The following is a 12,461-nucleotide window of genomic DNA, read 5'->3' as shown; positions in this document are numbered from 1 at the left end:
CTGACACAAGTAAAAGATGGTTTATATTGTTTTAGCGAAATAGAGAAAGGTCAGGTTCATTTTTGCTTTGTTTGTGTGTGTGTGTGTGTGCACGTACATGCCCTTTGTGCTGCTCAGACCGTATTTAGTTCACAAAAGTCTTCTTAAAATGACCAACCACACACAGTGAAATGAAACCCCTTCCTACGCTTGGGGGTGGGGGTGGGGAGACTGTCCGAATGCCAGGTGTGTTTTCTGTGTGCACAGGTGGGAGTACAAATAAGAAGAAAGCTTATGTCACAAGAAGTGAAAGAAGAATTTTGTTACATATTGACAAAGCCACTGATGCTTTCACTGATATTTTGCATGAATACTATAATAGAAGTATAAAGGATGCTGTTATTCATTTAAGCATAATAACCAAACACTTTGCAGGGTAACAGTAAAAAAAAGAATTAAGTATTGCTGCATTTCTAGAGTTCATATTTTAAAACAGATCAGTTTGTCTATATGTGTCATTTATTGATTATTAGTCAATTAGATGATCATCAATACCCAGAGATTTATACAGATTCAAAACGGTGTAGTTTTCTGCATAGCACCAATGAGATCGTAGACAGACAAACTCAACCTAGAAATAAAACTCAATCAAGACTTCAGTAAGAGATGAGTTTATTTGAGGGAGAGTGTAAAGTCAGGGTCTGCGGTGAGATGTGCATCGCCTTCCCTTTCCATTCCCTGTTGAATGGGGCAGAAAGATGTGTAACTCCGGTAAATAGCGGTAATTGGGATGGAAAAAAATATTTAGCGCTTTAGCGCGCGCTTTCGGACGCAGACGGTGTGCGCGTGCTTCAAAGGCCGACAGTGTCCACTGGCTCCTCCCACTTTGGACCTTGTGACAACAACAACTCATCCCGGAGAACGAGCTGCACTTTTCGGCTCATTTTCTTCCTGTCATTCTGTGTCTCTCTGTCTCTGTGTCTCTCTCGGGCTCTCCGTTCCGGTCCCATCTCCAAATGGTCGTCTCTCCGTGCGCAGCCTAATTCATTACCAAAGACCTTTTTTTTCTTTTTCTTTTCTTTTTTTTTTTTTTTTTTTTAATAAATACTTTTTCTCGGCGGAGCGCGCTACTGTGGATTTCTCCTTTTGGCCAGCTCACGCGTTACTTACTTTCTTTCTTTGGGCTTTGTTTTTTTTTTTTGCTCCACTTTTTTTGAACTTTAACGCGTGCTCGAGCTGATCATGGCCGTGCCGGCTGCTTTGATCCCCCCTTCCTCTCTGGTCCAGCCGTCTCCCATCTCATCCTCCTCCTCGTCGGTGAACACCTCGTCGCCTTCGGCCACCTCGTCTCCGTGTCCGTCGGTGGCTCCGGCCGGCGCGAACCTGTTCCGCTCGGAGCTGAGAGCGGCTGCGGGAAGCCCGGTCATGCAGATCGCCGTCACGCCGAATCCGCTCGCCTCCAAGCCCGTGTACTCGACCCCGTCGCCCGTGGAGAACACCCCGCAGAACAACGAGTGCAAGATGGTGGAGCTGAGGGGCGCGCAGGTGGCCTCGTTCACGGTGGACGGACGCGAGCTTATCTGCCTGCCGCAGGCCTTCGATCTGTTCCTAAAGCACCTGGTCGGCGGGCTGCACACCGTCTACACCAAGCTGAAGCGGCTCGAGATCACGCCCGTGGTGTGCAACGTGGAGCAGGTGCGCGTGCTGCGCGGCCTCGGCGCCATCCAGCCCGGCGTGAATCGCTGCAAACTCATATCGCGGAAAGACTTCGAGACCCTCTACAACGACTGCACCAATGCCAGGTAAGCGCGCAGAGATCCCGCGCACGCTGTCGGGTTGCACCGTGAGCTCGGATTAAGAGCCGATTCTTCTGGACGGCTTCGCGCGCACTCAGATCCTATTCTCGGTATAGAGGAGCGAAGCGCGGAGCTGCAGAGAACCGACTCCGAGCTCGCGAGCTCAACCGAGATGATGACGTAGAGGAGCCGGTACCCGCCGTGCTCAACTTTTTACACCACGGACAGCAAACAAAAAAAGTGCACAGCAAAAACACACGTGTGTTGCATGAACTTTTACACACAACTGATGCAAAATACACAACTAAACACCTGCGTCATTTTAACTTCTGCACATCAGTTTGTAACAGTAACTTCTAAGTGTTACACAATTTCTACAGCACTGACGCAAAATGCACAAAGTACATCAGTGTGTTACACATCATCTACAGCACTGATGCAGAATTCAGAAAGTACATCAGTGTTACACATCATCTACAGCACTGATGCAAAATACACAAAGTACGTCAGTGTGTTACACATCATCTACAGCACTGATGCATAATACACTGCTCATCATCAGTGTTACACATTTTTTCCATCACTAATGCAAAATACACAAAATACATCAAGGTCTATCTTCTAAGCATCAGTGTGTTACACTAGCTTCTTAAAATCAATGTGTTCCACAACTGAATCAAAATACTGTACACAGCTCAACACCAAGGGTGATAATAGTCTAAATAAAATGCAAATAATTAAGATGCAAAAGCCGCAAAAAACATAAAATAAAAATAATCGAGCATCAGTGTGTTGCAATAACTACACCACTGATGCAAAATACACACTAAAACTTCAGGGTATTTAAGATTTTACATCGTTTACACGAAGGACACAGCTAAACAGGGTGTTAGCTTAATCTATAAACCACTGACACAAGAAACACAGTTAAACATCATTGTCCTGGATTAACTTTTCTTCCACTGACACAAAGTACTCAGCTAAACATCAGTGTATTAGATTCAGTTATACAGCACTGACACAAAGTACACAGTCAGACAACAGTGTGTTTAAGATTAACTTTTACAGTCCTCATTTGTGAACAGATGGCCCTTTCTAAATAAGCACTGTATAAATAACACTGGCTGTTTTTTTTTTTTTTTTTTTTTTATGTGCACACTCTCCCTAATAATATATATAAAATAATATAGGATAAAGTGTAGTTTAGAATGGGATAACTCATTTTCAGAATTTGGGAATGAAATGTCATGGGTGTCGGGGATGTATTCATAACAAAGGAGTAAAAGAAATAGTATAATGAATGAGGGTCAACAGTAACAGTTGTCATCTTAAACTGAGGAAAGCCTGGGTGTGTACACACTGCTATATAAACATGCCCTGATTGTACAGTTACAGTGCTGTTATAATATGTTTTAATCACATCAAAGCACTTCATAGGGCAAATGGTTAAAATATTGTGCACTGTATGTGATCTTACAGTACATTCAGTTTAGCATTTGTTCTTACTTTCTTTTTCTTTTTCTTTTTTTCTTTTTTTTTTTTTTTTATTCAGTCAGACAAAAAGTGCTTGTGGTCAGTAAGTGCATGCTGTCAATAATAAGGACGGATTCACTGCCTACAGCTAATTTTAAGTAGTGGAAACATAGATTACTGTTAAGTGGGTGCAAGACATGCGACCTTTCTCCTTAAATAACTTTTGTTTAATTGTATGTGAAAAATGTTAATAAATACGCAAGCAACCAAACAAATAAATCGATTCTCTTTATTATTAGCATGTTTACATTAAGAGAAAGGAGAAAAGGTTACATAATGGTAGTATAATGAAATCCTTCATATATTTTGTTAGTAATAATATGATTTGTTGGTACACAACAAATCCATAAAAAAATCTAAATATCATGATCCTGATTACAGAATTCTGGTCTCTTCTATACTGCCCACATTATGCCTTTGTCGTATTTATTTATTTATTTATACATGTTTAATTAATCATAGTTTTTCGTAAACACAAAGCCTTGGAATAATAATAATAATAATGAAAAGAAACCTAAATGAGTGCTATTCACCTTGCGTGATGCTTTTATTTTTGGGTTGTTTGACCAGTGCACATATAATGAGGACGGTTATTTTGGATGTTTGAAGATTAAGCCGCGACGCCTCAATCTCGAGTTCCCCCGGACCTCTCCTGGTCCCACAGTGATGTAGTGTGTGATTTGAACTCTTGAGGGCTGGCACCGAGAGTGGCCAGTGTTGGGGTTAAAGGATAATGCAGTGCTACATATTGCTTTAATGACGCTAAAGTGCTCGCCTATTACTGCTGCACGGAGAGGTCTGTAATGGTCTCTGAAAGCACCTGGTACTGCCGGTGTTATGCTGAAATCAATCATATCCGCCATGGCTGCTTCCCATTTGGAGAATTACATCATTTGTATGGACAAAGATATCCTGTGTAGATGGAACACAAACAGATGGTGAAAGGAGGAGCGGCTCTTCGTTACATTGCTGATTAAATCTGCGTGTGTATGTTTGCCACTCGAAGCAGAAAGGTTTGCACTTTAGCTCCTAATTCGAGCCTTCAAGTATTCGTCGCTCACTTGAGTTTTGATGATGCAGCAAAGGATTTGCCCATGTTTTTGGAGTCTCTGCAGCCGTCGATGAGAGAATATTAACTGGTCTTTTCGAGGGACCTCGTGGTATTTGTGAATATTTCTTTTTTAGGTAGTGTAAAATACATTTCGGCAGAACATAAAGATGTGAACGTGTGCATGAATTTCCGACACTATAATGATGACAAGACGAGGCATGTAAAAAAAATTAATAAATAAAAATAAAAAATGACGAAATGATAGCTGTTTATCTTTGGCAGCTCTTGTTTAATGCATGTGCTGTAAAGTAGCGGCAGCGATCTGCACTCTCGCTCTGCAGGAACACACACTCCTTTTTCCCTTTTCCTCTCTCCCCCTCTTTCTCTCTTTCTGCTACATCCTCACATTGAGCCTCGATCCAGATTAATGCTCTCCTTCCGGTGCTGAGCAGATAGAAGGCCCATAATCTCTTGCTTTCATGGGAGCTACGGCAGTGCCTCATGAGAAGCAATACTTCAGCCACTTGTTTTCCTTTTCATTTTGTGTGCGCGGGACAGCGCAGGCTCGGCTCATTCCCAGCGGCATCTGAACTTACAGGGTTATTGAAACATCACAACAGTGCTGCTCTCTCACCGGAGCCAAGCTGTACATGCACAGCAATGCAGCACTTAATTGACAATCATTGTCTACCTCTGAAGGTTAAACACGTACCTCCAGACGACAGGAGGCCTTTGGGATAGCGGCTATTTTTTTCAGCGCTAGAAATTCATGGATTTTATATATATATATATATATATATATATATATATATATATATATATATGTGTGTGTGTGTATTTTGCACTTTTTTCCTTCGTAGCTTCATATATAATAAATATAAATGTAAAAAAATTACATTTACATGCTCAGCCATAAGAGCAGGACTTATATAAAAAAGTCGCTTGCGTTTTGTTTGTTATGATTCAACCTTTCCCATTTACAGGAAAGTGGGATTATTTTGTCTAGCGCTCAGGGGTTACGTCTTCACCACTGGTGGCAGATTTTATCTCTCCTCTCTCTCTTTCTTTCTCTCTTTCTCTCTCTCTTGCGCACACGCTTGCTCTCCCTCTCTTTGCAGTGCTCTTCTGATATATTTGTTTTCGGCAGGGCACAGATGTGTTTACAGGTACTCATGGGAAATCTTTGGATCGGATTCAAATCATTCCCAGTCAGAGTGGGTGCTAAGATACCCGTCACCCAGCAACCACATCCAAGAGGGAGCCAGGGTGATAATAACTTAAAAAAAAAATAAAAAAAAAACACAGAGAGACAGATGTCTGATTAGGATGAAAGAGTTTGAGGGGGGGTTTGTGTGCATGTTAAAAGGCTTGTTAAAATCACAAATTCATTCAAGCACTTTCTTACGAATCAAATATGCATTTCTCCGCTCTGGCCTCGAGTTTGTGTCGTGCTGATGGGTCAGAAAGGAAGAGGATATACAGCCGGCTTTTTTATCTTTGCCTCTATGAGTCGGCGGCGCTCGGCTGTTAGAAAGGATTAGTAGCTAAATGAATTGTGCGCTTGCTGCGTGGTGCAGGTGATGTCGTTAGAAAACACTGGACAATTGCACTGGTGGTGTTGCTTTTTAAAAGTCAATATGAAATTGAATAGCGATTCAGAATGATGACTGGCATGTTTATTTGCCTTTTCCAATTTTTTTTTTATTTAGAACATTCATGGATTTTTCCCAAAGTCAGTAAAAGTTGTTCTTTTAGTTGATGCACTTGAATAAATATAGCTGATAGGCTTTTGCTAGCTTTTACTATTCTTTTTTATGGATGAGCCTCTAAAGTCCATCAGGTTTGTTTGTAAATGTAAACATTTTAAGCTGATTTGATTTGGACATCTTTCCTGGAGGCTAAGAACTTACTGCGTTTCTGATGTTTTGATAACGGGTGTCGTTATGTGACGTTGACAGGACTGAAGTGCGAATATTTTGGGGATTTATATTTAAATGGAGAAAAGAATAAAGCAGGTAGGAAATGGCATAGTTAGGACATTGGAATAGTGCAGCAACACCTGTGACAGATTGGCTGTGGAGGAAGCCATGAATTTGGGCCTCTGTGTGTGTGTGTGTGTGTGTGTGTGTGTGTGTGGGTGTGAAAGAGAGAGAGAGAGAGAGTGTGAACGAGAGAAACACTGTAGGGCCTGGCATGTCTTTAGCCGGCAGCTCGTCCACATTACACCGTATTTAGGGAGCAAGGCGCAGATCACTGGTGCTTGTACAGCGATGTTAAACACTACTGACAGAAGTTAGAGGGAGCAGATGAGATTTCTAGATTGGACGGAGATTCCAGGCTGTAGCTCCGCTCTGTCTAATGTGGTCACGTAGAGAAATTGATTTCCCCCCCTCCTGAAATTAATTAATTTTTCATATAGCCCAAAGCTGGAGTTTTAAAAAAAGAGGGTGCACTTGCCGCTTCTCTATTTTCCTGCTCTTTTTTAAGAATTATTGCCTAATCATATTAATACTTTTGCCCCAAGGATGAAAAGATAATTGTACAAATGCATTTGGAAATATGTATCACTGAGTATTTATGATTAAATTATGCAAATAACGCCGCTCCCATCCTTCGCGGACCCAGATTGTCTAATTAGGATTGATATGCCGAGTAGATGTTCTTGAATCTGAATACACGCATGTCCAAAGAGCAGAAAATTGAAAATGACAAGGCTGGAATCCTTAAAAAGTGCTCCCCCCCCCACACACACTGTCTAATTCAGCGTAGCTGTATCAGGAGTTAATTTTCCCTAGCTCATTTTCACATCGGAGATGACAGGAAGAAAAAAAAAAAGAATACTTGTGGGAATCAGTCGCAAATGGGATTCTAAAAATTTCATCCAATTTGTTATTTAGGCTCACAGAGATCAATTTTATAGTATGTAAACATTTCTGTTCTGAGACAGAGCTGTACATTTCTTCCACAGTGGCCATGATGGAGTTAGTAAGACAACATTTATTTGCAAAATGTGTGTTTGAGCATAAGGGATATGGCAGCGGGGCTTGGTGAGGTAACTGCCACCAGCGGCTTTGGTAGTGCCAGCCTGAGGACAGGTGATTATTTAGCTCTGCAGGCTGTTTTCATTTAGGTCAGAACAAGCTCCACTTTACAGGGCAATGAGAGCACCATGACTCCATTAAAGGAAAAAACAACAGGCTCTGGAGTGCTTGCGCCATTTTGCTGAGGACAAAAGAAATAAGTGCTCAATGAATTCACTTTCAAGCCCTCCTCAAAGCATGAAATATGTGGCTCTAAAGCACTCGTTTGAAACCTTTTTGAAAAAGAAAGAAATCATGGCTCTTTGATTATGGGATGTACATGTTTTTTTTTAGGCTTATTTCTCTAAAGTTAAGGAGGCAGCGTCCTTGTTGGAATTGTGTAGCTTCTTGCGCGGTCAAAACGACTTAAAGTCGACCGGATTATTTCCGCTTTAGCGCGATAATCAGAATGTGAAACAAAAACTGGAAATTACACACAAAAAGCGTTTCTGTCAGCATTGCTTGGCCCAGTACAAAAGCCAAAAGCTCCGACACCTTCAGAAGCATCTCATAAAGTTGTGATTGTTATCTAATCTTTACCTGGCAAAGCGAATGGCTCGCAGCTAATGACACTTGAGACACAAAACGGAATTCTATCACCGTTCAAAGCATCTGCTCCTCAGACGGGCCTCTGACGAACGTGAGACTCCAGGCCCCCTCGCTCGCTTGCTGAACTCCTCCCAGACCACACAGCAGCGTGGAAAGTCAATTTGCCTAAATTGAATCATAATAATCATAACAAAACACAAATATTGTTTTTTTATTGCCACTAAGGATCCCATATGTTGCACGCTAGAGTTGTTAGCTATGCATTTTTGCTTCTTGAATAAAACACTTTCAAGGTGAAACACAAACGGCTGCTTATTAGATAAAAATGCTAAGTGCTTGGATGTGGCATCAATCCCCGATAGTGCGCTTTTCTCCATTCTCTCTCTCTCTCTCTCTCTCTCTCTCTCTCTCTCTCTCTCGCTCTCTCTCTCTCCCTCTCTCTCTCTCCCTCTCTCTCTCTCTCTCTCTCTCTCTCTCTTTCTCTCTCTCTCTCTCTCTCTGTTCAAATGCTGCAGAGTTTAAAAGTATTAGCTCACTTTTACTCAGTCCTCCAATCATACTTAAGAATGAACTATGACTTCTTTTGACTTTTTTTTTCAGGACAAATAGACATTTATTTCACTCTGCACTCGAGTAGCGTAAACCCTGCTTGCAGTGCTCACAGAAGTCCAAAGTATATCACTGTCACATATGGCTTGATTAACTGTAAAAGGGAGACATCCCTGGAAATGTAATATATTTTTTTAAACCTATTCAAAGGCACAGAGAAACCCCTTTTGGCATGCAATTGTGATAAAGTGAAAATCCTATTTACACACTATCCACTCCGATCCTCCACCCTGCTCGAGTTTGCCTGCACAGAGTGCATTAGGAGGAGACACTGTATTTCCGTGTCAAAACAAAAGCCACCGTCTTTTTTCCTTTAGACCTGATCCAGAGCCTCTCATGTTGCTCATCCATCGAGCCCTGCGAGAGAGCAAGAGAGGGCCATTATAATAACTCCAGCGTTTTTTTTTTCTCCTTTTTTTCAATGATGCTTGGGTTGAGTTTCTCTCCTCCAGCCTCAAATGTCACTGTCTCGCTGAGGCTCCCTTTAAAAAATATCGCCCCTGCCATGGTGAGCCCTAGTGCCCGGCTATTATTACTCTCCCCGTAAAGACTGACAGTTTGCTCCGCAGAGACATGACACCAAATTCATCTGCTGGAAGTGGACCACCGCGCCCCCTTTCTGTCCCATCAGATACGTGTAAACCGATGACACCTGGCTGGGGGATGCGGAAAGGCGAGGCGAGGCAGGCAGGCGGTGGCCACAGCACACACACGTCGCCTGCTTTTATAGCCTTTGTTTGTCAGGAAGACGGGGTAGACTATTACACAGGTCTAGCGGCTCACTGTCTCGTCTTTCACAGCTGTGTTTTTTTTTTTTTTGAAGATAAGCCAAGTTTTAATCAAACCATCACTTTTCAAATCACACCTCGGTTTTATTCTCCATCACCTACAAGAGACGACGACTTCGTTTCTTTTGTTTAGAAGACAGGCTTATACACACAGTGACTCATAAACCTGTTTAAACGCTTAACACCGGGTTTATGACCGTCACCTTTTGCTAACTGCCATCACACCAGTTCATGTATTCTACTTATAATTTTGTCAAATCCAAACATAGGCTTTGTGCTCTGTACAGGCTCCCAAGCATTATGCTGATAAAAGTTTTTTCCCCCCCCACAGCATAATACATCTGTCTATATGTATTATCCCTCTGTTGCTCCGGAGCAGACTCTGTGACATCCATAAACTTCACATGTGAATAGGCTTTTCTGAAAAGGAGAATGAATTAAGTCGAGCTGACATCGCATGCCAATAAGCTTTGTTTCATTCCCAGTGCAGTATTCATTTGTGGCACAGAGAGATTTATTGCATGATTGACAATTATGAGAGGATGACCTAGTTTTTTTTTCTTCCCCTTTTTCTTTTACGCAATGGAACAAAAATGGTTTGCATTGCATGGCATGGCATGGCATCTCTTTTCTTTTGTATTGTGCAGCCCATAAGCGAGCAATGCAGAGGCTTTTGCCAAGAGAGACACAGCTTTGATTTTTTTTTTTTACGCTCTAAAAATAAGTTAGTTTGCTGTTTACTTATGTGTTTTTACAACCGATAATTTAGTATTAGCCTAATTGCGTGACGTCCCCACGGATAGCACGTCCCTTCAAAACCCTCACGTTCAATTTTCTCTCGAAAGTTATTTTCTATGCTATTTGACAAAGTGTCTCCCTAAAGGCAAACACTGAAGTCTGCACTTGTCTTGGAGGTGAGATGGCATATTAACTATTCTGCTATTCTCACTACAAGGAGCTATACATAGCATGCCATGCTTCGTCTGCTTAACCAAGTAGGTTTTCCATCAACACTTTTAATGGCTAATATTTCCTGATTCATGCATGTCTTTTTTTTTTTTTTTTATCTTACCTTTCTATTAAATGGTTTTATTCTGTGTCGTGCAGCTCATTACAGCTGTAAGGAGGGTGTGTTCCCCATGGGACTACTGGTTGAGTGGAATCACAAATGACACAAGCAGGGTTTAGTTGGAAGTTAATATCCTGCAAAATTGTTTCTGCACAGCTCGGTAGAATACGGATGATTAAATGACACGAGCAGATCAGAAACGTTTTCCTTCCGACTACAAGGTGTTAAGTGTTGGTGCTTTAGAGCGCTGCAGCTCTCCCAAGGTTGTTGTTAAAAGAAATAAGATGTATTTAAAGGAGAGCACTGTCACAGAGAGAGGCAGAAACTGAATGCCAGGCTTTGTGTATTGTGTCAGACATTGTGTTTTACACAGATAACAGTGCTGACGACTGAGTTCTTTGAAGCACCAACCTGACAAGGGAAAAAAAAGTGTTATAACTACTGGGAAATAAATGTAATGTAATGTTCTGTTTCAGTTTTTTCTAGACATGAATTTAACCTATCTTGGGTGTTTGGTTGTGCATGATGTGTTTGAGAACAAGTTATTCTGCATTATTTATTAGCCTTTTACTTGTGTAACGTTTACTTGTGTTTTTTTTTTAATGAGAGTACTCATTAGTAACTAGCTATTAATAATAATATACTTTACCTTTTTCCACTTATGGCATTCACATCTACAGCTTGTCCTGAGCCCTGAATAATTAAAAGCCCTAAGCCCTGAAATGTATTGAAGAAATTTATTTATTTATTTATTTAATTAATTAATTTACTGATTTACAAATGTTGTTCTAATGGCAGTTCTAATATGTATACTATTACATAGATTAACTAATTATTATTTATTCAAAAAATATATAGTACAACATTTTATATGGTTTATGTTTTTAATTATATAATTTTTTAAAGGTGTGAAAAAATGTAAGAAACAATTTATATTTTTTAGTATGTATGTATGTATGTTTTCATATACATGTAATATAAATGTTTTCCTTTTATATATATATATATATATATATATATATATATATATATATATATATATATATATATATATATATATATATATATATATATGCATAGCTAAATTCAGTTTTACTTAATGCTTTTCTAATTTACCGTTTTGAGTACTGTCAAGATTTTGACACTATCATAGCATCAAGTAGTCATTATGTAAAAAAAAAAAAAAAAAAAAAAAAAAAGAGTGGAACCGTTCATTCAGAAATAAAGACTTTTGAAACAGGAACATTTCTTCCCATTTGATGCGGTTATTATAACTAAAGTGTGCATGAAAGCTTTTTATTTGAAATAAACTGCACTTGTCTGTGGCCAGCTCGTGCACACACACAATATCTTTTCTCATTTTCTCTTCACTCAAGTTCTCCGAGATTTACCTTTATAGTGGAGTAAAGAAATCGAGCGGTTTCCTCAAATGGCAATATAACTTCTGTCCACGCTGTTCAGCCAGAGATTAACTGTTATGTGTTAGCGATTCTGCGAAGGGAGATTAAGGGTTGTAAAAAAAAAAAAAAAAAGAAATGGAGCAAAAGGGGATTCGCAGTTATCAAATGTCCTCTCACTCTTGACCTTTCAAATGTCAGAAAAGGAATGTGAGACAATAGCCGTTCTGCAGATCTGATTACGTGGATCAAACAGGCTTCTGTGGTGCTATTAGTCCAGGGATGTTTAATTGAAGGAAATCAGGAACCCGAGGTGAACAATACAATATTATTTATATCTGCTGTACCGTTGTTATCAATGGTGCTTTGTGTTTCTCCACTCTTTGTCCGTTGAAGAGAACTCTTAATCATTATGTCATTTGTTCTTAGTATTGATACCTCTCTGGCACTTACTATTCTCAAAGCAGCAGACTGCTGTGCAATATTATTTTAGATCGCTTTGATTACTTTGAGTTACTCAAATATCCTTACATATTTGTGTGTATACATATTGTGTGTGTGCGTGTTTTTTGCCATGGGAGGAGATTTAAGGCAGGATAATTGAAGGTGT

General features: G+C 40.2%; 1 protein-coding gene across 4 annotated transcripts in view; it reads left to right on the top strand.

Moving 5' to 3' along the window:
* The first annotated feature begins 307 nt into the window (after positions 1 to 307).
* Positions 308 to 12,461, top strand: part of dachd (dachshund d) — a 118,772-nt gene continuing 106,618 nt past the window's right edge. For 2 of the 4 annotated variants that reach the window (XM_083537018.1, XM_083537015.1), the window contains exon 1: positions 317 to 1,781. In XM_083537018.1, coding sequence (XP_083393144.1) covers positions 1,222 to 1,781 — 560 coding nt within the window. In that variant the 5' untranslated portion in view covers positions 317 to 1,221. Of the gene's footprint in view, positions 1,782 to 12,461 lie in introns of all 4 variants that reach the window. The other 2 variants (XM_083537016.1, XM_083537017.1) reach the window with 2 other exon arrangements.

This window comes from Silurus aristotelis (assembly GCF_946808225.1).
Source record: "Silurus aristotelis genome assembly, chromosome: 3".
Classification (NCBI taxonomy): Eukaryota; Metazoa; Chordata; class Actinopteri; order Siluriformes; family Siluridae; genus Silurus; species Silurus aristotelis.
This window is presented reverse-complemented; position numbering and strand designations above follow the sequence as displayed.